The 25016-nt window shown below is 39.9% G+C and overlaps 2 protein-coding genes across 9 annotated transcripts in view; one reads left to right on the top strand and one right to left on the bottom strand.

Moving 5' to 3' along the window:
* The window catches only part of CCDC148 (coiled-coil domain containing 148), a 297456-nt gene extending 275100 nt beyond the window's left edge, over positions 1 to 22356 (bottom strand). The window contains exon 1 of one of the 2 annotated variants that reach the window (XM_030796687.1): positions 22300 to 22356. In XM_030796687.1, the coding sequence (XP_030652547.1) occupies positions 22300 to 22330 (31 nt within the window). In that variant the 5' untranslated portion in view covers positions 22331 to 22356. Of the gene's footprint in view, positions 1 to 22000 lie in introns of both variants that reach the window. The other variant, XM_004090882.2, reaches the window with a different exon arrangement.
* A 116-nt stretch (positions 22357 to 22472) lies between these two features.
* The window catches only part of PKP4 (plakophilin 4), a 228263-nt gene continuing 225719 nt past the window's right edge, over positions 22473 to 25016 (top strand). For 5 of the 7 annotated variants that reach the window (XM_012496517.2, XM_012496518.2, XM_003266146.3 and 2 more), the window contains exon 1: positions 22473 to 22805. The gene's annotated coding sequence lies outside the window, so the exon portion shown is untranslated. Of the gene's footprint in view, positions 22806 to 23489; positions 23894 to 25016 lie in introns of those variants that run through there. The other 2 variants (XM_030797016.1, XM_030797015.1) reach the window with 1 other exon arrangement.

The raw sequence follows: 25016 nt of genomic DNA, 5'->3' as shown, positions 1-25016 counted from the left end.
CAAAGATGGGGAGAAACCAGAGCAGAAAAGCTGAAAATATTAAAAATCAGAGTGCCTCTTCTCCTCCAAAGGAATGCAGCTCCTCGCCAGCAACAGAATAAAGCTGGACAGAGAATGACTTTGAGGAGTTCAGAGAAGAAGGAATCAGATCGTCGGTAATAACAAACTTCTCTGAGCTAAAGGAGGATGTTTGAACCCATTGCAAAGAAGCTAAAAACCATGAAAAAAGATTAGACGAAGGGCTAACCAGAATAAACAGCACAGAGAGGACCTTAAGTGACCTGATGGAGCGGAAAACCATGGCACGAGAACTATGTGATGCACGCACAAGCTTTAATAGCCAATTTGATCAAGTGGAAGAAACGATATCAGTGATTGAAGATCAAATGAATGAAATGAGGCAAGAAGAGAAGTGTAGAGACAAAAGAGTAAAAAGAAACAAACAAAGCCTCCAAGAAATATGGGACTATGTGAAAAGACCAAATCTACATCTGATTGGTGTACCTGAAGGTGACAGGGAGAATGGAACCAAGTTGGAAAACACTCTGCAGGATATTATCCAGGAGAACTTCCCCAATCTAGCAAGGCAGGCCAACATTCAAATTAAGGAAATACAGAGAATGCCAGAAAGATACTCCTCAAGAAGAGCAACTCCAAGACACATAATTGTCAGATTCACCAAGGTGGAAATGAAGGAAAAATGTTAAAGACAGCCACAAAGAAAGGTCAGGTTACCCACAAAGGGAAGCCCATCAGACTAACAGCTGATCTCTCTGCAGAAACTCTACAAGCCAGAAGAGAGTGGGGGCCAATATTCAACATTCTTAAAGAAAAGCATTTTCAACCCAGAATTTCATATCCAGCCAAACTAAGCTTCATAAGTGAAGGAGAAATAAAATCCCTTACAGAAAAACAAATACTGAGAGATTTTGTCACCACCAGGCCTGCCTTACAAGAGCTCCTGAAGGAAGCAATAAACATGGAAAGCAACAACTGGTACTGGCCACTGCAAAAACATGCCAAATTGTAAAGACCATCAATGCTAGGAAGAAACTGCATCAACTAACGAGCAAAATAACCAGTTAACATCATAAGGACAGGATCAAATTCACACATAACAATATTAATCTTAAGTGTAAACAGGCTAAATGCTCCAATTAAAAGACACAGACTGGCAAATTGGATAAAGAGTCAAGACCCATCAGTGTGCTGTATTCAGGAGACCCATCTCACGTGCAGAGACACACATAGGCTCTAAATAAAGGGATGGAGGAAGATCTACAAAGCAAATAGAAAACAGAAAAAAAGGCAGGGGTTGGAATCCTAGTCTCTGATAAAACAGACTTTAAACCAACAAGAATCAAAAGAGACAAACAAGGCCATTATATAATGGTAAAGGGATCAATTCAACAAGAAGAGCTAACTATCCTACAAACAAGGCCATTATATAATGGTAAACGGATCAATTCAACAAGAAGAGCTAACTATCCTAAATATATATGCACCCAATACAGGAACACCCAGATTCATAAAGCAAGTCCTTAGAGACCCACAAAGAGACTTAGACTTCCACACAATAATAATAGGAGACTTTAACACCCCACTGTCAACATTAGACAGATCAACGAGACAGAAAGTTAACAAGGATATACAGGAATTGAACTCAGCTCTGCACCAAGCAGACATAATAGACATCTACAGAACTCTCCACCCCAAATCCAAAGAATGTACATTCTTTCCAGTGCCACATCACACTTATTCCAAAATTGACCACATACTTGGAAGTAAAGCACTCCTCAGCAAATGTAAAAGAACAGAAATTATAACAAACTGTCTCTCAGACCACAGTGCAATCAAACTAGAACTCAGGACTAAGAAACTCACTCAAAACCGCTCAACTACTTGGAAACTGAACAACCTGCTCCTGAATGACTAATGGGTACATAACGAAATGAAGCCAGAAATAAAGATGTTCTTTGAAACCAATGAGAACAAAGACACAGCATACCAGAGTCTCTGGGATACATTTAAAGCAGTGTGTAGACGGAAATTTATAGCACTAAATGCCCACAAGACAAAGCAGTAAAGATCTAAAATTGACACCCTAACATCACAATTCAAAGAACTAGAGAAGCAAGAGCAAACACATTCAAAAGCTAGCAGAAAGCAAGAAATAACTAAGATCAGGGCAGAACAGAAGGAGATAGACACACAAAAAAATCCTTCAAAAAATCAATGAATCCAGGAGCTGGTTTTTTGAAAAGATCAACAAAATTGATAGACGCTAGCAAAACTAATAAAGAAGAAAAAAGAGAAGAATCAAATAGACAAAATAAAAAATGATAAAGGGGATATCACCACTGATCCCACAGAAATACAAACTACCATCAGAGAATACTATAAACACCTCTACGCAAATAAACTAGAAAATCTAGAAGAAATGGATAAATTCCTCAACACATACACCCTCCCAAGACTAAACCAGGAAGAAGTTGACTCTCTGAATAGACCAATAACAGGCTCTGAAATTGAGGCAATAATTAATAGCTTACCAACCAAAAAATGTCCAGGACCAGATGGATTCACAGCCGAATTCTACCAGAAGTACAAAGAGGAGCTGGTACCATTCCTTCTGAAACGATTCCAAATAACAGAAAAAGAGGGAATCCTCCCTAACTCATTTTATGAGGCCAGCATCATCCTGATACCAAAGCCTGGCAGAGACACAACAAAGAAAGAGAATTTTAGACCAATATCCCTGATGAACATCGATGCAAAAATCCTCAATAAAATACTGGCAAACCAAATCCAGCAGCACATTCAAAAGCTTATCCACCATGATCAAGTGAGCTTCATCCCTAGGATGCAAGGCTGGTTCAACATACACAAATCAATAAATGTAATCCATCATATAAACAGAACCAAAGATAAAAACCACATGATTATCTCAATAGATGCACAAAAGGCCTTTGACAAAATTCAACAACCTTCATGCTGAAAACTCTTAATAAATTAGGTATTGATGGGACATATCTCAAAATAAGAAGAGCTATCTATCACAAACCCACAGCCGATATCATACTGAATGGGCAAAAACTGGAAGCATTCCCTTTGAAAACTGGCACAAGACAGGGATGCCCTCTCTCACCACTTCTATTCAATATAGTGCTGGAAGTTCTGACCATGGCAATCAGGCAGGAGAAGGAAATAAAGGGCATTCAGTTAGGAAAAGAGGAAGGCAAATTGTCCCTATTTGCAGATGACATGATTCTATATCTAGAAAACCCCATTGTTTCAGCCCAAAATATCCTTAAGCTGATAGGCAACTTCAGCAAAGTCTCAGGATACAAAATCAATGTGCAAAAATCACAAGCATTCTTATACACCAATAACGGACAGAGAGCCAAATCATGAGTGAACTCTCATTCACAGTTGCTTCAAAGAGAATAAAATACCTAGGAATCCAACTTACAAGGGACGTGAAGGACCTCTTCAAGGAGAACTACAAACCACTGCTCAATGAAATAAAAGAGGATACAAACAAATGGAAGAACATTCCATGCTCATGGGTAGGAAGAATTAATATTGTGAAAATGGCCATACTGCCCAAGGTAATTTATAGATTCAATGCCATCCCCTTCAAGCCACCGATGACTTTCTTCACAGAATTGGAAAAAACTACTTTAAACTTCATATGGAACCAAAAAAGAGCCCGTGTTGCCAAGACAATCCTAAGCCAAAAGAACAAAGCTGGAGGCATCACGCTACCTGACTTCAAACTATACTATAAGGCCACAGTAACCAAAACAGCATGGTACCGGTACCAAAACAGAGATATAGACCAATGGAACTGAACAGAGCCCTCAGAAATGATGCCGCATATCTACAATCATCTGATCTTTGACAAACCTGACAAAAACAAGAAATGGGGAAAGGATTCCCTATTTAATAAATGGTGCTGGGAAAACTGGCTAGCCATATGTAGAAAGCTGAAACTGGATCCCTTCCTTACACCTTACACAAAAATTGATTCAAGATGGATTAAAGACTTAAATGCTAGACCTAAAACCATAAAAACCCTAGAAGAAAACCTAGGCAATACCATTCAGGACATAGGCATGGGCAAGGACTTCATGTCTCAAACACCAAAAGCAATGGCAACAAAAGCCAAAATTGAGAAATGGGATCTAATTAAACTAAAGAGCTTCTGCACAGCAAAAGAAACTATCATCAGAGTGAACGGGCAACCTACAGAATGTGAGAAAAGTTTTGCAATCTACTCATCTGACAAAGGGCAAATATCCAGAATCTACAATGAACTCAAACAAATTTACAAGAAAAAAACAACCCCATCAAAAAGTGGGTGACGGATATGAACAGACACTTCTCAAAAGAAGACATTTATGCAGCCAACAGACACATGAAAAAATGCTCATCATCACTGGCCATCAGAGAAATGCAAATCAAAACCACAATGAGATACCTTCTCACACCAGTTAGAATGGCCATCATTAAAAAGTCAGGAAACAAAAGGTGCTGGAGAGGATGTGGAGAAATAGGAACACTTTTACACTGTTGGTGGGACTGTAAACTAGTTCAACCATTGTGGAAGTCAGTGTGGTGATTCCTCAGGGATCTAAAACTAGAAATACCATTTGACCCAGCCATCCCATTACTGGGTATATACCCAAAGGATTATAAATCATGCTGCTATAAAGACACATGCACACGTATGTTTATTGTGGCACTATTGACAATAGCAAAGACTTGGAACCAACTCAAATATCCAACAATGATAGACTGGATTAAGAAAATGTGGCACATATACACCATGGAATACTATGCAGCCATAAAAAAGGATGAGTTCATGTCCTTTGTAGGGACATGGATGAAGCTGGAAACCATCATTCTCAGCAAACTATCGCAAGGACAGGAAACCAAACACCACACGTTCTCACTCATAGGTGGGAATTGAACAATGAGAACACTTGGACACAGGGTGGGGAACATCACACACCGGGGCCTGTCGTGGGGTGGTGCGATGGGGGAGGGATAGCATTAGGAGATATACCTAATATAAATGACGAGTTAATGGGTTCAGCATACCAACGTGGCACATGTATACATATGTAACAAACCTGCACGTTGTGCACATGTACCCCAGAAGTTAAAGTATAAAAAGAAAAAAAAAACAGATGTCTGGATAGTTATATGACATTAGCCATGTATATATGCCAGCAACATGATATCCAAAAAAGAAATGGTAGATTATTTGAACATATGCTTCACAATAGAAGATACAGTAATGCTCAATAAGCATATTAAAAAATGTTGAACATCCTTAGTCATCAAGAAAATGCAAATTTAAACTACAATAAGATGCCACTACACACACATTACAGCGGATAACATTTATTATTATTACTTTTTTATACAAGGTATTTCTCTGTTGTGCAGGCTGGAGTGCAGTGGTGCAATTATGGCTCACTGTAGCCTCCACCTCCTGGGATGAAGCATCTTCCTACCTTACCTCCTGAGTAGCTAGGACTATAGGCATGTGCCATCACACCCAGCTATTTTTTTTTATTACTATCACTTTTAGTAGAGATGAGGTCTCACTGTGTTTCCCTGGCTGATCTTGAACACCTGGGCTCAAGAGATCTTCCTGCCTCCGCTTCCAAAAGTGCTGAGATTACAGGTGTGAGGCACAGCACCCGACCTAAAATTTAAATGTTGATAATATCAAGTGTTGGCAAGAATGTGGAATAACTGAAACGTTATAGATTGCTGTCAGGAGTGTAAAATGGTATAGCCATTTTGGCAAACTGTTTGGCAGTTTCTTAACTGTTAAATAGTTAAACATAAACTTATTCTGGGACCCAGCAATATCAAGCGAAACAATGTACACCTCCACAAAAAACTGTACATAAATATACATACATTACTCATCATAACCAAAAACTGTAACAACTCAAATGCCCATCAACAGGTAGATAAAGAAAGAAATAAATACATGCACAATAGTCCCCCATTATTCTCAGGAGATGCATTCAAGACCCCCAGTGGATACCTGAAACCTCGAATAGTACCATACCCTATATATGCTGTTTTTTCTTATACTTACGTACCTATGATAAAGTTTAATTTATAAATTAGGTACAGTAAAAGATTAACAAAGTAACCAATAATAAAATAGAATGTTTATAGCAACATACTGCAATAAAATTATATAAATATGGTCTCTCAAAATATCTTAATTTTTTGGCAGGTAACTGAAACTACAGAAAGTAAAACCACGAATAAGTGGGAGACTATTGTAATGGAATACTACTCAGCAATAAGAAGGAATGAACTAATGTTGAACAAACTGAATGACTACTAGTACACTCCAGACTGTTCATGTATTTTTGTCTGATAGCTGTTCAATAGCCTATTAAAAAGAAAATGAGCCAAGCATAGTGGTGCACACCTGTAAGTAGCAGCTACTTGGGAGGCTGAGTCAGGAGCATTGCTTGACAGGCGTTCAAGGCTGTAGTATACACCAATCACACCTGTAAATAGCCACTGCACTCCAGTCTGGGTGACACAGTGAGACCCTGTCTCTTAAAAAAAAGAAAAAAGAAAGAAAAAGTACCATACTTGACAATGATAATTACCCCCTATATAGGCTATATAAACAAATAGACCAGCAATTCCAGGGAAAGATAGCTTGAAAGAGAATCTGCACTACTATTATAATACTGGGGTGAGTGGATCACGCTACAGTCCCAGGTTTGGACAATCTAGAAAGATTTCAACATCTCTCTTCTTCTGAGTCTTTGGAAAAATGGAATTTTTATTTCTAGGGCTGCCAATTCACCAAAATGAACTACGAAACCCTAAATGAAAAATATGCAAGATACAAAATCAAGATATCTTCTGAATGAATTGTATTTAAAATAATATTTTCTAACTAAATATCACACCAAAAATGTTAAAGTAAATCAGAAGTATCTAATTAAAAGTTTACAAAATAAGTACAGAATGTAGTTGCCTTATACATACAGAAATGCCTACTGATTTCTGACATGACCATGCAATATGTGTTTGTTTTCCTCTTAATAACATATTTGAAATAAAAAATATGCTGAAGATGTTTTATTAAAAGGCCAAATTCTTTGCTATGTGACATCCTATGGCTCAGGAATTTTAATTCTTTCTTTTGTTGACATATTCTTTTTGAGCTTCAAACACAGTATTTATGATCTGAAAAAGTACATGTACTTATTAGCCTTTTGTCAATATTGTTTAGTATTACTTTACTTCCCCCTTAGAAGAGAGGAAAAGTGAAATACTCATTGATTTATCCAGATTTAATATTAATATCTTCCACGTTCATCAAGAATGTGCAATATTATTTTCTAAGTACTATTGAATTTTAACTTTTTACCAGCAAAAATCTTTTTATGTGCCTTCTTTTCATATGACATATTTGTTATGCTCACTCTACCAAAGATTTGGCATAATGGTACTTCTTAATCAAAATGGATAAATACCCTCTTATTTAAAAAACCTACATACTTCAATATTGAGGTGGAAAAATATGTTTTACACCCAAAGTAGAATCTTGTTATTAGATTTGGCTGCCTTTTTCTTATAAAAAGACCTGCTGTATTTAAAAAATTTGCTTTGATAGAGAATAAAAAAAGAGCTCTGTTATAAAAAACAAAGGCTTTTTAAAGGTAGTATTGAACATAAATAATTGGCTTTTGTTCATTAGAGGCTAAATCTATTTTGTGGTTTGAAAGAGCTAAGAACAGATTGCTTCCCTCAGATTCTTAGCAAAGAAATGTTTTTGTCAATTAATATTCTTTGCTAAGAACAGTTTTTCCAGTGCTGTTTTTCAAATGGAATAATATTATAAATAGGCCTGTCCAAAGGACAATTCTTGGGCTTTTTTCTAAGATTTTAAGGTCTTAGAGCATAATAATTATGGCATGCCAGTTCAGAAGCATGGTAGAAAACAAAAAATCATGTTTCAAACAGGAAATGTACTGGGAGAAAAAGTTGCCTTAGGTAGCCACTCTTTCAAATTAAATGAAAGGAACATCACCCACAAATTATGCCAGTCTTCCTCTTCTCATCAGGCTTTTGCCCAAATTTACATCCCAGGATGATAGCAGGAAAAGAGCAGGAAGCAAGGAATTGAGTGCCATTGCAAAAGGCCCAGAACTATAAGAACACAGCATTCCACTCACCCAGTGTTGTTCCGCTGCTTCAGCTTTATCCTCTTTTCCAGCCTGCCCTGAAGTCACTACTTTATGAGTCAATAGCAATTACTATGTGCCAGACACTATCCTAAGAGTCTTAGCTCTTTTAACTCATTAAATGCTCACAACAATGTTTGAGTAACACTGTTCTTCCCATTTTGCAGATGGAGAAACTATGATTCGAGATCATCCAGCTGCTGAGTGGAGAGACCAGATGCAAACCCAGGCAGTCTGGCTCCAACGCCCGCAAAGGTTTCCATTCTACCCTCTCTCAGTGAAGGGAGATGACTACATGTAGTGGCTCCTCAACAGGCATAGAAGAAGATCAGTCATTTTGTTTGTTTGTTTGTTTTTGTTTTTTTGTTTTTTTAATAAACAGCTGCTCCCTTGTTAAGGTAGGGGTAAGGTCCTAGAGTTAGGGACAGGAAGGCAAGATGTAAGTAGGGGTAAAGGAGAAAGGCATATCTTGAACAACAACAAAAAAAAGAGTCACCCAGGCACAGTGGCTTACACCTGTAATCTCAGCACTTTGGGAATTGGGGTGGGAGGATCTCTTGGGAGTCCAGGGTGGGAGGATTCTGGCCAGAAGTTTGATACCAACGTGGGCAATATAGTGAGACCTCATCTCTACAAATAACAATAATGATAACAAAAATGATCAAGTGTAGTGGCCTGTGCCTGTGGTCCCAGCTACTTAGGAGGCTGAGATGGCGGGATCATTTGAGCCTGGGAGACCAAGGCTGCAGTCAGCCATGAGGGTGCCACTGCACTCCAGCCTGGGCGACAGAGCAAGTCTGTCTCAAAAAAAAAAAAAGAAAAGGAAAAAAAGTGAAGGCAGGAGAAGTCTATTCAAACATAGCTTCTGGAAAACTGAAAACAAACAAGGGGATGAAAATAGACTTAAGGGCTATAGCAATGTGATAAACATTTTTGGGAAATTTCTTTCAAAATAAAAAAAAATCAAAATATAGACTGAGATCATGTAGTATTTCATTTTATATGGAAATTAACCTAGGCCCAGGAAATACTTCTGCCCAACTGAGTCATTTTACAGATCGGTAAACACAGGGCCATAGAGATTGAATGCCCTGCCCAAGACTCAAGGAAGCAGGCAGGACAGGCAAGGCTACAAGCCAGCCACACCTCCTGACTTTGAGCTCAGTGCTCTTCCACCAACTATATTAAACACAATTTATCAACTTTTAAAACACAGAAGCTATAGTCAATAGGCTGCAATTCAATTTTAAGAACATAAAAAATAATTACAGTGTACCCATATCGAAGGTTAAATACAAAATACCTCAGGCTATCACCTTCTCAACAGCCAAATAATATTTTAGAGTAATAGTTAGATAAAGTAGTCATTTTTAAGTATGAGGAGAATTCTTGGCATAACTGCACATTTTTTTCTTCTAATATTTTATCCATATAACATTTTCAAAATTTACATTATTCTAGACTTGGAAAATTTAGTCACATGCATACACACACATATATACAGCAAACATGGTGAAATGACTGAATTTTATTAATTTATTCTTCTCTATAAGGAAAATCAAAAGGTTGAATAGAAAGGGATTTAAGCTGAGAGTTATTAGGCCAGTATTAATACTGATTTATAATCTCTAAGATTCCTCTAGCCTTAAAATTCTATAATTTTAGAAAGCTCATAATTGAAAAAAAATTGGATTAAAATATTAAATTTAAGCATTTGACTAATGAGATTATGACATACCAACTAAAGAAAATTATTTCTAGTGGTTTCAAAAAAGGGAGAAAACGCTGGGTGCAGTGGCTTATGCCTGTAATCCTAGTACTTTGGGAGGCTGAGGTAGGAGGATTGCTTGAGCCCAGGAGCTCAAGACCAGCCTGAGCAACATAGGGAGACCTCATCTCTATAAAAAATAAACAAAATTGGCCAGGCATGGTGGCACATGCCTGTGGTCCCAGCCACTCAGGAGGGCTGAGGCAGGAGGATCACTTGAGCTGGGGAGGTTTAGACCGCAGGGAGCTGAGATCTTGCCATTGCATTCCAGCCTGGGTGACAGAGCGAGACCCTGTCTTGAAAAAAAAAAAAAAAGATTTACAAGAAGTTGATAAAATGCTGGTGATTATGTTATCTATGGGATAACAAATTATGTTAGTTAATAAAGAAATTTTTACTTATCTTAACAAATAGAAAGAAGGGGGGAAACAAAAAGTTAATGTAAAGTAGAAATAAGGAGTTCTTTCCTGATATAAACTCTTAGATACCAAAGCCCTCCGTGTTTATGCACACTAGCATAGGAACACTAGCATACTTATACAAAAAGTTCAGAAGCTTATATAGTTCACACTTTTTTTAAGTTTAAAGGTTAATAATGTTTGTGAGAAATGGAGAAGTACATTAAACCTCATTTTCACAGATGTGGGAAAGAGACAATAAAAAAATAAGTGACTTTTCCAAGGCCCAACAGTAAATCATTAAATGCCTATGATTTTAAAAATCAAGTTTTCAATTGACCATAAAAATGAATTAATTCTGTGTGGGCAGATACTTTTCTTTTATCAAATTCTCTACATTATAGGGATTTCCTTGTCTTTCTTCCTATTGTGTTTTTCTTATTTATGTCCTACTTTTACATCATTTAGAAGTGTCCAAAGAAGGCTACTCCTCTCAATACCACTGGAGATTTCATTGACCTTTCTCAGTTTGAATCACAATAATGATCACTGTCTCTGATAATCAGTGTGTCTGAGATTCAAATTTATTGGAGCTAAATGATTTAAGTGATCTTTGAGACAAAGAAAAAAGCAAAAGAACAAGATTAAAATATAGTCTTTCAAAGACTTACTTCTAGTAATTAGGGTTGACAGAAGAGAAAAAACTAAAACGACAACAAAATACACAAATGGCAGGGAAAGAATAAACATTTTATCTAAAGATATTCTACTAAAACTTTGAGGTCTCATTCACGCATCTATATAACTAACACTTTTAAGGATATATTTCCAAATTTATTTATTTTAAATTCTTTAAGTGTAATCTTGTTCTAAATTATGTATATTATAAAATACAAACACAGAAAATCTATAAGTACAAGAAAAAAGATATATAGTATGGATATATGTAGTATAGACAATTCGAATAAATGTTAGTGAAAATTATGTGATGGACTATGCTTCACTACTTGAAAATCTTGGTTTAATGGTTGGTCATAGAAGAATTCAAACTCTAAGGACAGTTCACCCCCATACTTGGCTTTAATGAATATAGGCATTAAAATAGACACTGGAAAAATATGGAAGAAGCACAAAATAGGCTTTATGTAATCAATTATGATACTCAAATTTCAATTCCAGAGCTGGGCGCTATGGCTTACACCTGTAATCCCAACACTTTGGGAGGCCAAAATGGGAGGATCACTTGAGGCCAGGGGTTTAAGACCAGCCTGGGCAACATAGTGAGACCCCATCTCTAAAAAAAAAATAAATGTAAAAATTAGCCAGGCATGGTGGCACATACCTGTAGTCCCAGCTACTCAGGAGGCTGAGGCAGGATTGCTTGACCCCAGGAGTTTAAGGCTGCAGTGAACTATGGCCACACCACAGCACTCTAGCTATCTGACAGGGCAAGACCTTGTCTCAAAAAAAAAAAAAAAAAAAAAAAAAAAAATCAATTCCATCCACCAATTATGCAAAGATTGTAATTTAGTCTTTTTCTCTAGTAAATTTCTGGCTTCTCTGAGGTCAACTAGTTTTCCTCACAAAGTTTTTTTTTTAACGTTTAACAGCTGGGTTCTGAGCTACTGAAATGCCATTAGGAATATTTTTAATCATATTAGAAAATGTTTTCAAATTTATTAAGTGTTCATATAAGGGAGTTTTAAGATGTGTTTATGCCATTATTTTTAAAGTTTTTTATTTATAATAGCTTTATTGGGGTCTAATTTACAATTCATAAAATATACCCATTAGAACTGTATTATTTTTAATAAATGTATTGTTGTGGAACCATTACCACTATCCACTTTTAGGACACTAACATCACCAGAAAACATTCAGTCATAACCACTTGTATTAAATCCTCCCATCCCAGTCTAAGGTAATCACTGATCTGTCTTCTATCTCCACATTTTTTCCCTTTTTGCGAGTTTCATATAAATGGTACCATACAAATGAGGCCTCTTGTCTGGCTTTTTTTCTCTTGGTATAATATTTTGGAGGTTTATCCATATTGTACCATGTATCAGTAGTTCATTATTTTTAGAGATGAACAGTATTGAGAATGCCATGTTTTGTTTTGTCAATCATCAGGTAATAAATATTTAGATTATTTCCAATGTTTTGCTATTATTAACAATATTGCTACCGTTCGTGTAAAAGTCTGTGTGGACATACATATTTATTTCTATTGAAGTAAGGTTGCTGGGTCATATGGTATAAGTTTATATTTATATATATGACTTTTTCTTTTTTAAAGAGACTAGGCCTCTCTACATTGCATAGACGGATGTGCAGTGGTATCGATAGGTGCAATCCCACTACTGATCAGCACAGGAGTTTTGACCTGTTCTGTTTCCAACCTGAGCTGCTTCACCTTTCCTGAGGCAACCTGGTGGTCCCTTCTTCCCAGGAAGTCACCATATTGATGCATAACAGTACAGACACCTGATCAGCATAGTGCACTATAGCCCAGAACTCCTGAACTCCAGGGATCCTCCTGCCTCAGCCATCTGAGTAGCTGGGTCTACATGCATGCAACATTGTGTCTGGCTATGTTTATGTTTTCAACAAGTTGCTAAATGACTCCAAAAAGTGTATATACCATTACAGATTTAGCAATTTAAGAGAGTTGCAGTTTTTTCACATCTTTGTCATCACTGTGTATTGTCAATTTTTGGCTTATATCCATTTTACTGGTAGTGTACTGGTATCATATTGTGGTTGTAATTTGCATTTCCCTAATATGTTGAACACCTTTTCATGTGCTTATTAATCATTTGTATACCTTTTTGGTGAAATCTCTATTAAGACATTTTATTTTTAATTGAATTGCTTATCTTATTTTTGACATTTAGCATGCTTTATATATTCTAGATACTTTATCAGATATTTGACCTAGTACTTTATCAGATATTTGACCTAGGAATTTTTTCACAGGCTGTTATTTGTCTTTTCACTTTTTTACTGGTATCTTTTGGAGGGCAAAACTTTTCATTTGTATAAAATGCAATTTGGCAATTTCTTCTTTAATGGATCACAGTTTTGGTGTTGTATCTAAGAAACCTTTCCAAAAGCAAGGTTGCAGAGATTTTCTACTGTTTTCAGATATAATTTTAGCTCTTACAGTTAGGTCTGTGATATATATTAATTTTTTCTGTATGGTGTTTGGTAAGAATTTAAGTTCAATATTTTGCATATGAATATGCAATTATTCCAGTAGTATTTCTTTAAAAAAAACACCCCTTTCACTATTGCTCTGCCTTGTCATCTTTGCTGCAAACCAACTGATTGTAAATATGTCAATTTCTGTACCTTCTATTTCATTGATCTAAGTGTCTATCATTATGCCAATATTACATTCTATTATTATAGCTTTATAAGTTTTGAAATTAGTATTGTAATAACTCTTACCTTTTTTTACAAGATTGTTTTTGATATGTATTTCCATTTTATTTTTTTTTTTATTTTTGAGATGAGGTCTCATTCTGTTCTCCAGGCTGGAGTTCAGTGGTGTGATCACAGCTCACCGCAGCCTTGACTTCCTGGGCTCCAGCCATCCTCCCACCTCAGACTCCTGAGGAGCTGGGACCACAGGTGTGAGCCACCATGCCTGCCTAATTTTTGTATTTTTGGTAGAGATGGGGTTTTGCCATGTTACCCAGACTGGTCTTCAACTCCTGAGCTCAAGCAATCCACCCCCCTCGGCCTTCCAAAGTGCTGGGATTACAGGCATGAGCCACTGCACCCGGCCTGTATTTCCATTTTAAAATTGACTTCTCAATTCCTATAAAAATGCTTGCTAAGATATTGATAGAGATGACGTTTAATCTATAGATCAGAGGTCTTATGCTTGTTTTCTAAAATTTATTCTTAAATATTGTCTTCTTTCTCATGTTATTGTAAGTGGAACTGGGTTTTTTTTTTTTGTCGTTTTTTTGTTTGTTTTTCTGAGATAGAGTACTGCTCTGTCACCCAGGCTGGAGTGCAGTGGCGCAATCTCAGCTCACTGCAACCTCCGCCTCCCAGGTTCAAGCAATCCTCCAGCTTCAGCCTCCTAAGTAGCTGGGATTACAGGTGCCCGCCACCACACCTGGCTAATTTTTGTATTTTTAGTAGAGACAGCATTTCACCATGTTGGCCAGGCTGCTCTTGAACTTCTGACTTTGTGATCTGTCCGCCTCAGCTTCCCAAAGTGCTGGGATTACAGGCATGAGCCACCGTTCCCGACCGGAACTGTTTTTTTAAATTTTCAGATTCCTAGTTCCTAGCATATAAAAATACAACTGACTTCTACATATTGATCTTGTATTTTGTGACCTTGTTAAATTCATTTATTAGGTCCTAGTAGGATTTTTTATGTATAAGATCAAGTAATCTGTAAATAAAGATAGCTTTAATTTTTCCTTTCCAATCAATATGCCTTTGATTTTTCTTCCTTGTTACACTAGCTAGAACCTCCAGTAAAATGTTGACTAGAAGAGATAAGAACGGACATCCTTATTTTATTCTCCCATCCAAGTACTAATGAGCTCTGTCCCTTCTTGCCCTCCTTGTTTTTTTTTTTTTTTTTTTTTTTTTCTGAGACAGTCTCGTTCTGTCACCCAGGCTGGAGTGCAGTGGCAGGATCTCGGCTCACTGCAGCCCCCACCTCCCGGGTTCAAGCAATTCTCCCTGCCTCAGCCTTTCGAGTAGCTGGCACTATAGGCACCCACCACCATGCCAAGCTAATTTTTGTATTTTTAGTAGAGATGCCATTTTGCCATGTTGGCCAGGCTCGTCTTGAACTCCTGACCTGAGGTGATCTGCCTGACTTGGCCTCCCAAAGTGCTGGGATTATAGGCATGAGCCACCATGCCCAGCCCCTCCCTACTTTCTGAGATCAGACATCAGGTATGTTCAAGGTGGTATGGCCATATACTTTATTCTCAGACTTAGAAGGAAAGCATGGAGTCTTTCACCATAAATATGTTGTTATCCATTGGTATTCATAGATGCACTTTATCACACTGACAAAGTTCCTTTCTATTCTTAGTATGTTGAGCATTTTACCATGAATCGGTGTTGTATCTTGTCAATTGCTTTTTCTGGCACATATCGTCATCTTCATTTTTTTCTTTTTTTTGTATTTTAAAAATTCACTTAACTACAGAAAAATGTGGCAGTTCCTGATAAGATGATGTATTAGTAGGTACTGTTGTCTTGCTGTCCTGATCCAACCCCAGAGATGTACAGAAAATAACAATAAACAGTGGCCCAGGGATGTAAAGGGCCAGGCATCATGGCTGAAGGATAGAGTGGGGGCAGATATTTTTTGAATGATTTATTTTCTCTCTGCTACTGCTTTAATAAGCTTCTTTCTACCTCTATGAAGCATAGAAAGAGCTCTGAAATTAAGGAAATAATGAGGTCATATTTTCTGAGGATTTATTTTAGAAGAACTTCAGATCTAGCATTTTACAACAGCCCTCTACTGTGGTGATCATTTGATGACCCAGTGTTAGCATTGAGTAAAGAGCTGCTTTCCAACTGGAGATGATGGGTGACTTGCCAGGTGCCCTGCATCTGTCTGACAACCTTCTTTGAGCTTTGCACAAAGCTGCTGGCTGTATGGGATCTGTCAGTAATTAGCACACGTCCAACATAGGTCCATTTATGGTTAAGTGTCACCTTCATTTTGAAGAACAGTTTTGCTAGATATAGAATTCTTGATTGACAGGTTTTTTCTTTCAGCATTTTGAATATGTCCTTTTACTATCCTCTAGTTTCTTTTGTTTCTAATAAGAGGTCAGCTGTTAATTTTACTGTGATTCCCTTGTGTAAAATGAGTTATTTTCTTGCTGCCTCAAAATTTTCTTGTTATTTTTGTCTTTCAGCAGGCTAAGATGTATCTAGCTGTGCCTCTCTTTATTCTACTTGGTGTTTGCTGAGTGTCTTTGATGTGTGGATTAAGATTTTAAACAGATTGGGGAAGTTTTAGGACATTGCTTCTTCAAATATTTTTTCTATACCCTTCTATCCCTCCTTTCCTCCTGGGGCTCCCAGCATAAATTTGTATACTTTGATTCTGTCCCACAAGTCCCAGCAGCTTTGTTCATTTTTCTTCAATCTTTCTTCTATTCTTTAGGTTGGATAGTTTCTATTAGTCTGTCTTCAAGTTCACTGATTTCTTGTTCTGCCATCACAAATTTGCTATGGAACCCATACAGCAGATTTTTAAATTGTTATATTTTTCAACTCTAAAATTTTTAATTTCTTTTTCATAGTTTCTATTTCTCTATTTAGAGTCCATATTTGTTGAGTCATTTCATCTTTAAGTTTTAAAACATACTTACACTAGCTGTTTTGAATTAGTTGTATGCTAAATAAAACAAGTGGGGCCACTTAGAGTATCTCATGGCTGATTATTTTCCTGAATTTCAGTCGCACTTTCCTGTTTTTATGCAGGTCTCATAATTTTTGTTGAAAATTCAGTATTTTAAATAAAATATTGTAGCAATTTTGGATGACATCTGATTTTCCTCCTGAGAAATTTTTAAATTGCTGGAACTTAAACATCAGAGTTTATTTCTCCTGCATTGTATAACCACTGATGTCTCTAATAAATTATTTTTATTTTCCAGCCTGATTCCTAAAATGTGTAATAGAAATACAAGTTCCAATATTTTCTTCCCATACCAATGATGTGCCAAAATGATTCTACCCTGAAAAAACAATTATATCGCTAATTCTCTCAAAGTTCTTCTCTTATCTTCAACTTGAAAGGATGAGAACAGATTGTTGAGGAATAAAGGGCTTTGATATGGGAGAGTAGGGGATAGAGACACCGCACTAAAAAAAATTCTTTTGCCTAACTCAGGTTGGCAACAATTTGATACTAGATAGGTAATTCATTTTCTACTATTTACTTATTAAAAAAAACTTTAGGCTGTTACTCTTCATAGTTCATCAAGTCATAATATTTGTTTTCTTTTGTTGTAAAATATTTGCATAATTTGTAAACGAAGCCTTGGATAGCAAGGAACAGGGACTCACTAAAGGCAAACAAGGAAAAGAACGGAGTAGGGATGATTACAGGAAACCAAAATCTCACAAAACAAAAAGAAAATGAAGTTTATTTAAGTATGACCTTATGAGGAGAATAGTGTAAGGAAGGAAAAACACTTTTCCTCTATCCTCTTAGGTTCAATGTCTGAGAATTAAACTGATAAAAGACAGACTGACAAGAGAAAAAACATTTAATTACATATGTACACAAAGGCTTCACAAATAAATGTGACTCAAGGAGGCAATTAGAATTTTTGACCTATACCATCTTAACAGAAGTGATTAAGTACGAAGAGGCTACACAAAGGAAAGGGGGTATGGGGTTTCCTGTGGAGAAGAGGGGTGAGGGGGGAAGTTAGGAAAGGTGCTAGGAAATGTATGATAAATAAGGGTTGTCTAGTAAGGTGTGTTATATGCATAAGTGTCCTCTCCAGTAATGAGACATTTCCAAGTAGATCCTTTCCTGGTAGTAGAGAGGCAGACAACTTTATAAATGGAAATTTATGGCCTACTTTTAGACAGAAAAGCAGGAGGGAAAAAGAGTTTTTCTTGTATCTGCTATTTCTCAATTGCTTTCAGCTCAAAATATTCCTTATGCCAAAATGGCACATTTTGGGGTAGGCATATTGTGGTCCCTTCAATAAGAACCCGGAAAACATCAGGACCAAGACAGCTGCTCTCTCTGGTTCTCTTGTTCTCTCAATTTCAAATTCCCTGGAAAATAATCTGATTGGCATCATCACCAGTTAGGGGTCAATGGTTAGGCAATGGATTGGCTACATGGGTCAGGTCTCCACAGGGGCTGATGCCATGCCAGGTGCATTGTTATGAGGTATGCAGGGCTGCCTCCTTCAAGGGCTGTGGATATACGTACTAGGAAGCATGTCTATTACACATACCAGATGTTTGATGCCATTCTGATTTTATGAAGTTGTTAAAATCTCATGACCCCACTGTTTTCCAAGAGACAGAACAACCTAGAAGTTTCACATACCAAAAAAAGTAACCCTTAACTTGCTTAGCAAAGCTGAGTTTCAAAACCTCTGTTCTGCTCTATCATACTTTATCTGATTTTTCCACATTGTACAGCTAATCCCAACTTTTTCTAATTCTCTCCCAACATCCTGATTCCAATTTTTTATTGTTCAAAGTCAAGTTCTTCCAAGAACTAAACAAAGGACTAATAAATATTGGCTTTTCTTAGTGTGGGAGGTGCTTCAGTAGTTTAAGGCAGTGAGGGACACAGTCATGATCATGATGTGGATCCTATCCCTTAGGGGAAAAGGCTCACACAAAAATAACCACACCATGGGATATAGAGTGTCAAGGGTCACAATACAGTAAGAAAGAACTCACCCTCTCAAGAAGGGGGAAGTCCAGGAAACTTTCAGAAAGTTTTTACAGGTAATTTTTATTAGGCAGAGCCATGGGAGGATTTGTATAATATATGCAGAGGATGGGGATGGGGTGGGGCTCAGCCAATCCTGAAACCACCAGAACCACCTGAGCAGAACTAGTATTAAGCCCTAGCAACCCTTCTCAGGCCCCGCTTATTCCATTACTCTCTATGCCTCCTTTGCCACCCACCTCTGTTTTAACATTCCTCTTTAAAAAGAAAACCCCAAAATTATCAGTATTGGTGTACTTTTTGAAAATTTTATCTTCACCTCCCCCACTCCTCCATAGACACCCAGGTATGACAAGAGACTCAATGCTCCTGCTTCCTCCTATTCCTTGCTGCCTCTGCTATGCTTCTTAGGTAATTTACCACTAACCTTTAGGGGATAATACGAAAAAAATAAACATTGGGAAGTTACAAAGTTTTCGTAATCTTAAAAGTTTCAGGTTGACTTATTTCTGAGCTGGTAATTGAAAAGTTGTTTGGATTTCTGCTGTTTACTTTTGTTCTTGAGGGTGGAGTCACCAGACCTCTTAATATTGTAACCTTGCCCTGGGCCCCAGTGCCAGCCTGAGCTCAGGCCCTCTCCCCACCCCTACTTCCCAGCACTTTTCCCAAGGTGGCCAGGCTAGCAGTTTAAATCATCCTCTTCTCAAGCCAGTCATTTGCATTTCTGTGGATCCTCAGGCTAGGCAACAGTGGTTTCATTCCTTCACTGTAAATCTGGAATTGGGCCATTCCAACTTGGAGGCAAAGGACATTTTTGTAGGAGAGAACTTAATTGGCAAAATGAGCTAGGATTTTGAGGAGAAAGAGCACAATCTTCAAAATCATTTCAGTTGTATTCAAGGGCCAAAACATTGGCAACAAAGTAGAAACCTCAAGAAATTCCTTTCAGACAGTTTCTTGGTGAAAAGAAAGGCCAGTAGATAGAGATGGTGGTAGGGTAGAAGGAAGGTGGTTTTACCAAAAGCCAGATATTTGGAAGGCTTAGGAAAATTCTTTGGAGGAGAGGGTGTAACACATCATGTAAGAGAGAAATTATAATCAATAGAGCAAAATCCTGGTAGAGAGAAGATGGCTCATGTTTAGGAGCATAAGTGGAGTATGAGCCTTGAAGAGAAATGTGGACACCCTTCTCAGCCATGACTGAAGGAGGTGAAGATGTGTGAAAACCAGGACTGAGGTTTAGGAAAGTTAAGTTGAGGAACCTCATGGTGGATCCTTCAGTAGAGTACGAGGCAAGATCATTTGCAGAAGTGGAGGAAAACTATGTAAAGTGGGGGCTTGAGGAGAGCAGACATTGGACAGGTTTGGAAGTGGCCTGGATAATGTTCCTGGATAAGTGTTCCAGATAATCATCCTCCTGATGAGGAAAGGAACTGAGAATCAGTGAAGACACAGCCAAGTCTGAATAGCATGAACTTTTAGTGGAATGAAGTGATTCTTTAACCTTATCTAGCAATGCTTAGTAGCGCAGGAGCAAGTTCAAAAGAAACCTTTCAACTAAATACAAAAATAAAAAAATTAATGTTGAGTGGCAACTTATTTCAGAGGACGTTATTCATGGTGGATTTCAGTAACATTTTAATTATGACAAACATGAAATCTACAATATCAAAATAGTCATCTGAGAAAAACACACACACAAAAAGACTATTGGAGCAATAATCTTTTTTTTTCTTCTTTCTATGCTAGCCTAAGGCAAGAGAAAAGGAAAGACCCATTTTTCCTTTCCATTAGACACATCTTCCATTCATTTGATGTTATTGAAATTTAAAAAAAGCAAAATCATTGGTATCTTTTCATTAAACATGTGTCTCATATAACAATTTGCGGTTTACTTTTTCTGTTCTATAAACAAAAACACACATTAAAAAGCCAGAAGAAGTAAAAAACAGCCTATTTCCATGATGGCCAGCCATGGCACAGCACTTCCTGGCCCCTGCTGATCCCTTCTCAATTCCGAAAATATTTAGGGGGAACATACACACATTCACCCATTTTGTTCCACAGTCCTACCCTGTGTAGGACTGTCAACTAAGTTCACATTTTACTACAAATGTGGAGAGATTTTTTTTTTTCCAATCAAGGCACCTATTAACATTTCTTAGGTTACATCTTTGTAATCTTCAATCATAGTAAGATAAAAACCAGTAGCAAAGCATATCACCCAACTTAAAATTCAGAACAATACTTAGACATATGCAGCTTGCACACACATTAACCTGTTTCTCTCAACAAAATATTTGTAATTTCCAAAATCCTATCAGCTTTTTCACACAATATGGTCCCTCCAATTTGAGGAGTAGTAACACAAACATAGTCTCCTTACTAAAGAGATTAGTCTAAAAAAAAGTAAAATCACCAAAAGAACGTAAGAATACCAGTGGCTATAGGCTAGAGCAATAACATGTTTTAAAGCCTAATATGTTCATGAAATCTCACTTTAAGAAGGTGATATCTAAACATAAAATTTATTGACAAAAAATTAGTATCGACAAACTAGCACAAAATGATTTTAAATGAAAGTAGAAGACATTATTAAAGCTCAAGATTTTTGTATGTATTGATTTCATGCCTCAGGTTATTTCCATATCAAATTTAAAGAGATACTGGAAAATAGAAAACAAAATCCATCAACTGTAATCCATTTCCCTTACTCTTTTGTGAAATCATCAGAAGGCGTGAAGGATTGTTTCTGTTTCCTCTATCTTTATCAAGCCTGTAACCTCTCAAGTGAAAGAACATGCACCTGTCAAGCTCATAGTGCACGATGTACACACAGATGTGTTTAATAAATATCTGCCCACAGGGAGATTAGAGGTTTGCTTCGAGAATCAGGGAACAGGCTAGCTCATGTGTTGACGCTTTGGCATCTACCATACAATCCGCCACCTTGTTCCCTTACCAAAATATCCTAAAAGGAAATCCTCTTTGAGTCTTCTTTGAGAAGGGTTATGAGTTTGAAGACCCAAAACGTTGAGGTAAGATCCACCCCAGGGAAGGGGGAGTGGCTGGAGAGAACAAGCATAAGTAGGATTTAGGTGGCTCAGTGACGTCGGGAGGAAGCAGCGATGGAAGGGATGGGGTGCAAACTCACCTGGAGAAGCAGAAGCTGCACACATGTCAAAGGTCAAAGGGCATAGCCTCAGGGACTCCCCAAACGCAGGAAAAGTGAAACGCCCACTCCTGGGCTCTCACCGTCAGGGGTACGTCTAAGGGCTCAGCTGTTCCTACCTTTGATGCCAGGGACAAACCCTACCAGGCACCGTTGGGGTTGGCAGTAAGGCAAAGGAAAGCCTGCCCCAGATTTCAGAGCCAGCGCTGGGGAATCTCCCTGTCCTCTCCGCCACCCCCTCCCGCGCCCGAGACCTGAGACACCTTCTTCCTCACACCCACCTTCTCCAGGCCCTCTCGCGCTGAACAGCATCGGTCTCTATGGCGACCTGAAACCGCAGCTCCCATTGGCCCGTTCAATATGAGGGCCGGGCCAATGGGGAGGGCCAGCCCTCTCCTTCCCGCCAATGGGGTGGCGGGAGCTGGCCCGGGGACGGCTGCGTGCTGACGTTCCCGGGAGCCCGGGGCTGGCCGGGCGGGAGGACTGGCGGCGGGGCGGGCGGCGGCGGCGGCCTCTGGGCAGTAGAGGGGGCTCCGGGGCTGAGTCCGCGTCGACGCTGGCCGCGGAGGCGGCACCATGGGCAAGGGGTAGAGGGGCAAGTTGGCCACCGCCGCCGCCGGGGGTGGTGGGAGAGCCGCTCCGGGGGAGGGGGCGGGTGGGGGAGGGAGGGGCGGGCAGCCGCGCGGCCGCGGCACTTTTTTAATTTTTTCGGGTGCCGCAGCGGCGACCCCTCGGCGCCGATGTCCCTGATCCCTGGAGCGACGACGGCCGCTGCCTAAGCCGGAAAGTAAGTGTGTGGGCTCGCGGGAGGGCGCGGAGACTCCTGCCCACGAGACCCTCGGCCCTCGCCCCGAACACGCGCCGGGGCCGGGACCTGCGCGCCGGGGGCCGGGGGCCTCCCTCCCGCTGCCCCGTCCCCAGCGCCTCGCGGCCGCCGCGGCTTTCCTGCCCCGCCTCATGTTCCTGCCCGCACTCGCCTGCTGCTCCCCTCCCCCCGGCAGGCGCACAAGTTTCACCCTCCATTTGCTTTTCCCGGCGACTCCTCTCCCCGGTCTCCCTTACGCGCCGCGCACGACCTCTGCCCACGCTGGGCTGTTCGGATCCGGTGCCCCCAGCCCCGAACTTGAGCGCCGCGCTGAGCCCTGCTGGACGCCCTCGCGGCGGCTTCCCCGCTGCCTGCCGCCCCGCTACCCCCCGCGCCCTCGACACCACGGGGCGCTCGCCCTCCTCAGCCTTCGGGGCCGGCTGTCTGTCCTTCTAGCCCCAGATCCTGCACCTTGGCCCCCTCCCCGTCTTCCCACGCCCCTGCTGCCCGCGCGGTCTTGCGTTTGTCGCCGAAGTCCTGTACTCCTTGCCGGTCCTGCCCACCCCCTCTGCCTAGTGCGCCCCTCTCTACCGGCCGCGGATCCTCACGCTCCACCCCTCCCGGCTCCCCAGCCGAGCCTCGCCGCTGCCCTCCTGCGCCGCCGCTTCCTCCTCTCCCTGCCAGGAGTTGAAGCGGAGCTGCGGCACCTCCTTGGCGGATCTGGTATCCCCGCCCGCTGCCGAGGCTGCCGGCCCTCTCCCCTGGACCGCTACCCAGAGAGCGAGCGGCGGGGCCGGAATTTGGCTGCGTGTTGGCTGAGTGCGACACACCGCGAGCGCGGGCAGTGCAGGCGCCGCGGCGGCCGTGGCCGCTCGGGGCGCAGCGGTAGTCAGGTGTGTGTGTACAGCGGGGGACGCGCGCTGCCGGCTCCTGGGCTGGCGACAGATTGTGCAGGAATGCGAGGAATGCACCAGGGGCAGAGTCCACACAGCCCGCCGCGGCTGCACTAGCGCCTTCCCTCCCCAGCTCTCGCCGCGCAGCCAGAGGTCACCGGAGCATCTTCGGAGCTGGTGAGCCTCATTCCGCTCCTCTCCTCCCATTGCTTCCCTCCATGCGGCAGAGAGGAAGCGCGGTAATTCTTTGGGGCTCCAGCTAGCCTTTCATCTGGGTTTTTGCTGCATTGGTCTTCAGGACCGTGGATTTGGGGCCGATGACTGTGTAGCCAAGGTTATTGATCGTTGCACAAGGCTGTTTGCAAGTTTGGTGTGCAAGGTTTGGATAGTGCCTGGTTTTTACCAGGGTTTTCTGAAAACCAGCAGGACCAGGGGGCCTGAAGGTTGTTAGAGTAATGAGCTTGCAGCCAACATATTTTAGCTCTATCAAAAAATGCCTGTTAGTGCTCACGGGCATGTACTGCAAGAGAGATCTTGAATGCATCACTTTGGTATCCTAAGAAGTGTAATTTTTTCCCTCGTCATGCTGGGCTGTGTTTAGACCTCGTATAATACACAATGAATAGAAACAGAGAAGCACTGTTCGGTCAGCGATGGGACAGATAGAACTGTCTGGTACAGTTAAATTCGGGGCGTGTCAGTTACCATTGAAAGTAACACGGGGACACCACAATCATGTATATTTCAAGATGTAATTTATTAGTGGAGGTCTCAGTTCTTTCTCTTGGTTACTGAGTTTGACTGAAAAAAAAAAATGCTGCCCTACAACTTTTAAAGAATGGTAATTATTTACGTGTAAAATCAATGATGGCTAGTATGCATTTTTGGTCAAATTTTGTTTTCCTTAATACGGGAGAGCAAAATTTTGACAGAAAATGGTTCGCTAGAATTGAGCTTAGATTTTTTTTATTTTAAAAGAGAAACTAGAAGAATGCTTCTCTTCTTGGATGGAGTATATTGCTGTAGGAGTATCTTCGTTTTGGTGCCTGTGAAACAGTTATGGAAAATGGCAACATGAAAACGAGAACAACTGTCTGAAATAAGTGTTTCTGGATGTTGAAAAGCATCATATGCGTGTTTTTATTTGACACAATTTGCTTTGCAGGTTGCATTTATGATAAACCTCTTTGCACCTGGTTATTTTATGTCAGATTCAGTAAAATAATAAGTCAGTTGTCTGACCAATCAGCTTTCTTCCAACACCTACTTTGTGTAGATCAAGGACATTGAAAACTATTAA

This window comes from Nomascus leucogenys, chromosome 17 (assembly GCF_006542625.1).
Source record: "Nomascus leucogenys isolate Asia chromosome 17, Asia_NLE_v1, whole genome shotgun sequence".
Lineage (NCBI taxonomy): Eukaryota > Metazoa > Chordata > Mammalia > Primates > Hylobatidae > Nomascus > Nomascus leucogenys.
This window is presented reverse-complemented; position numbering and strand designations above follow the sequence as displayed.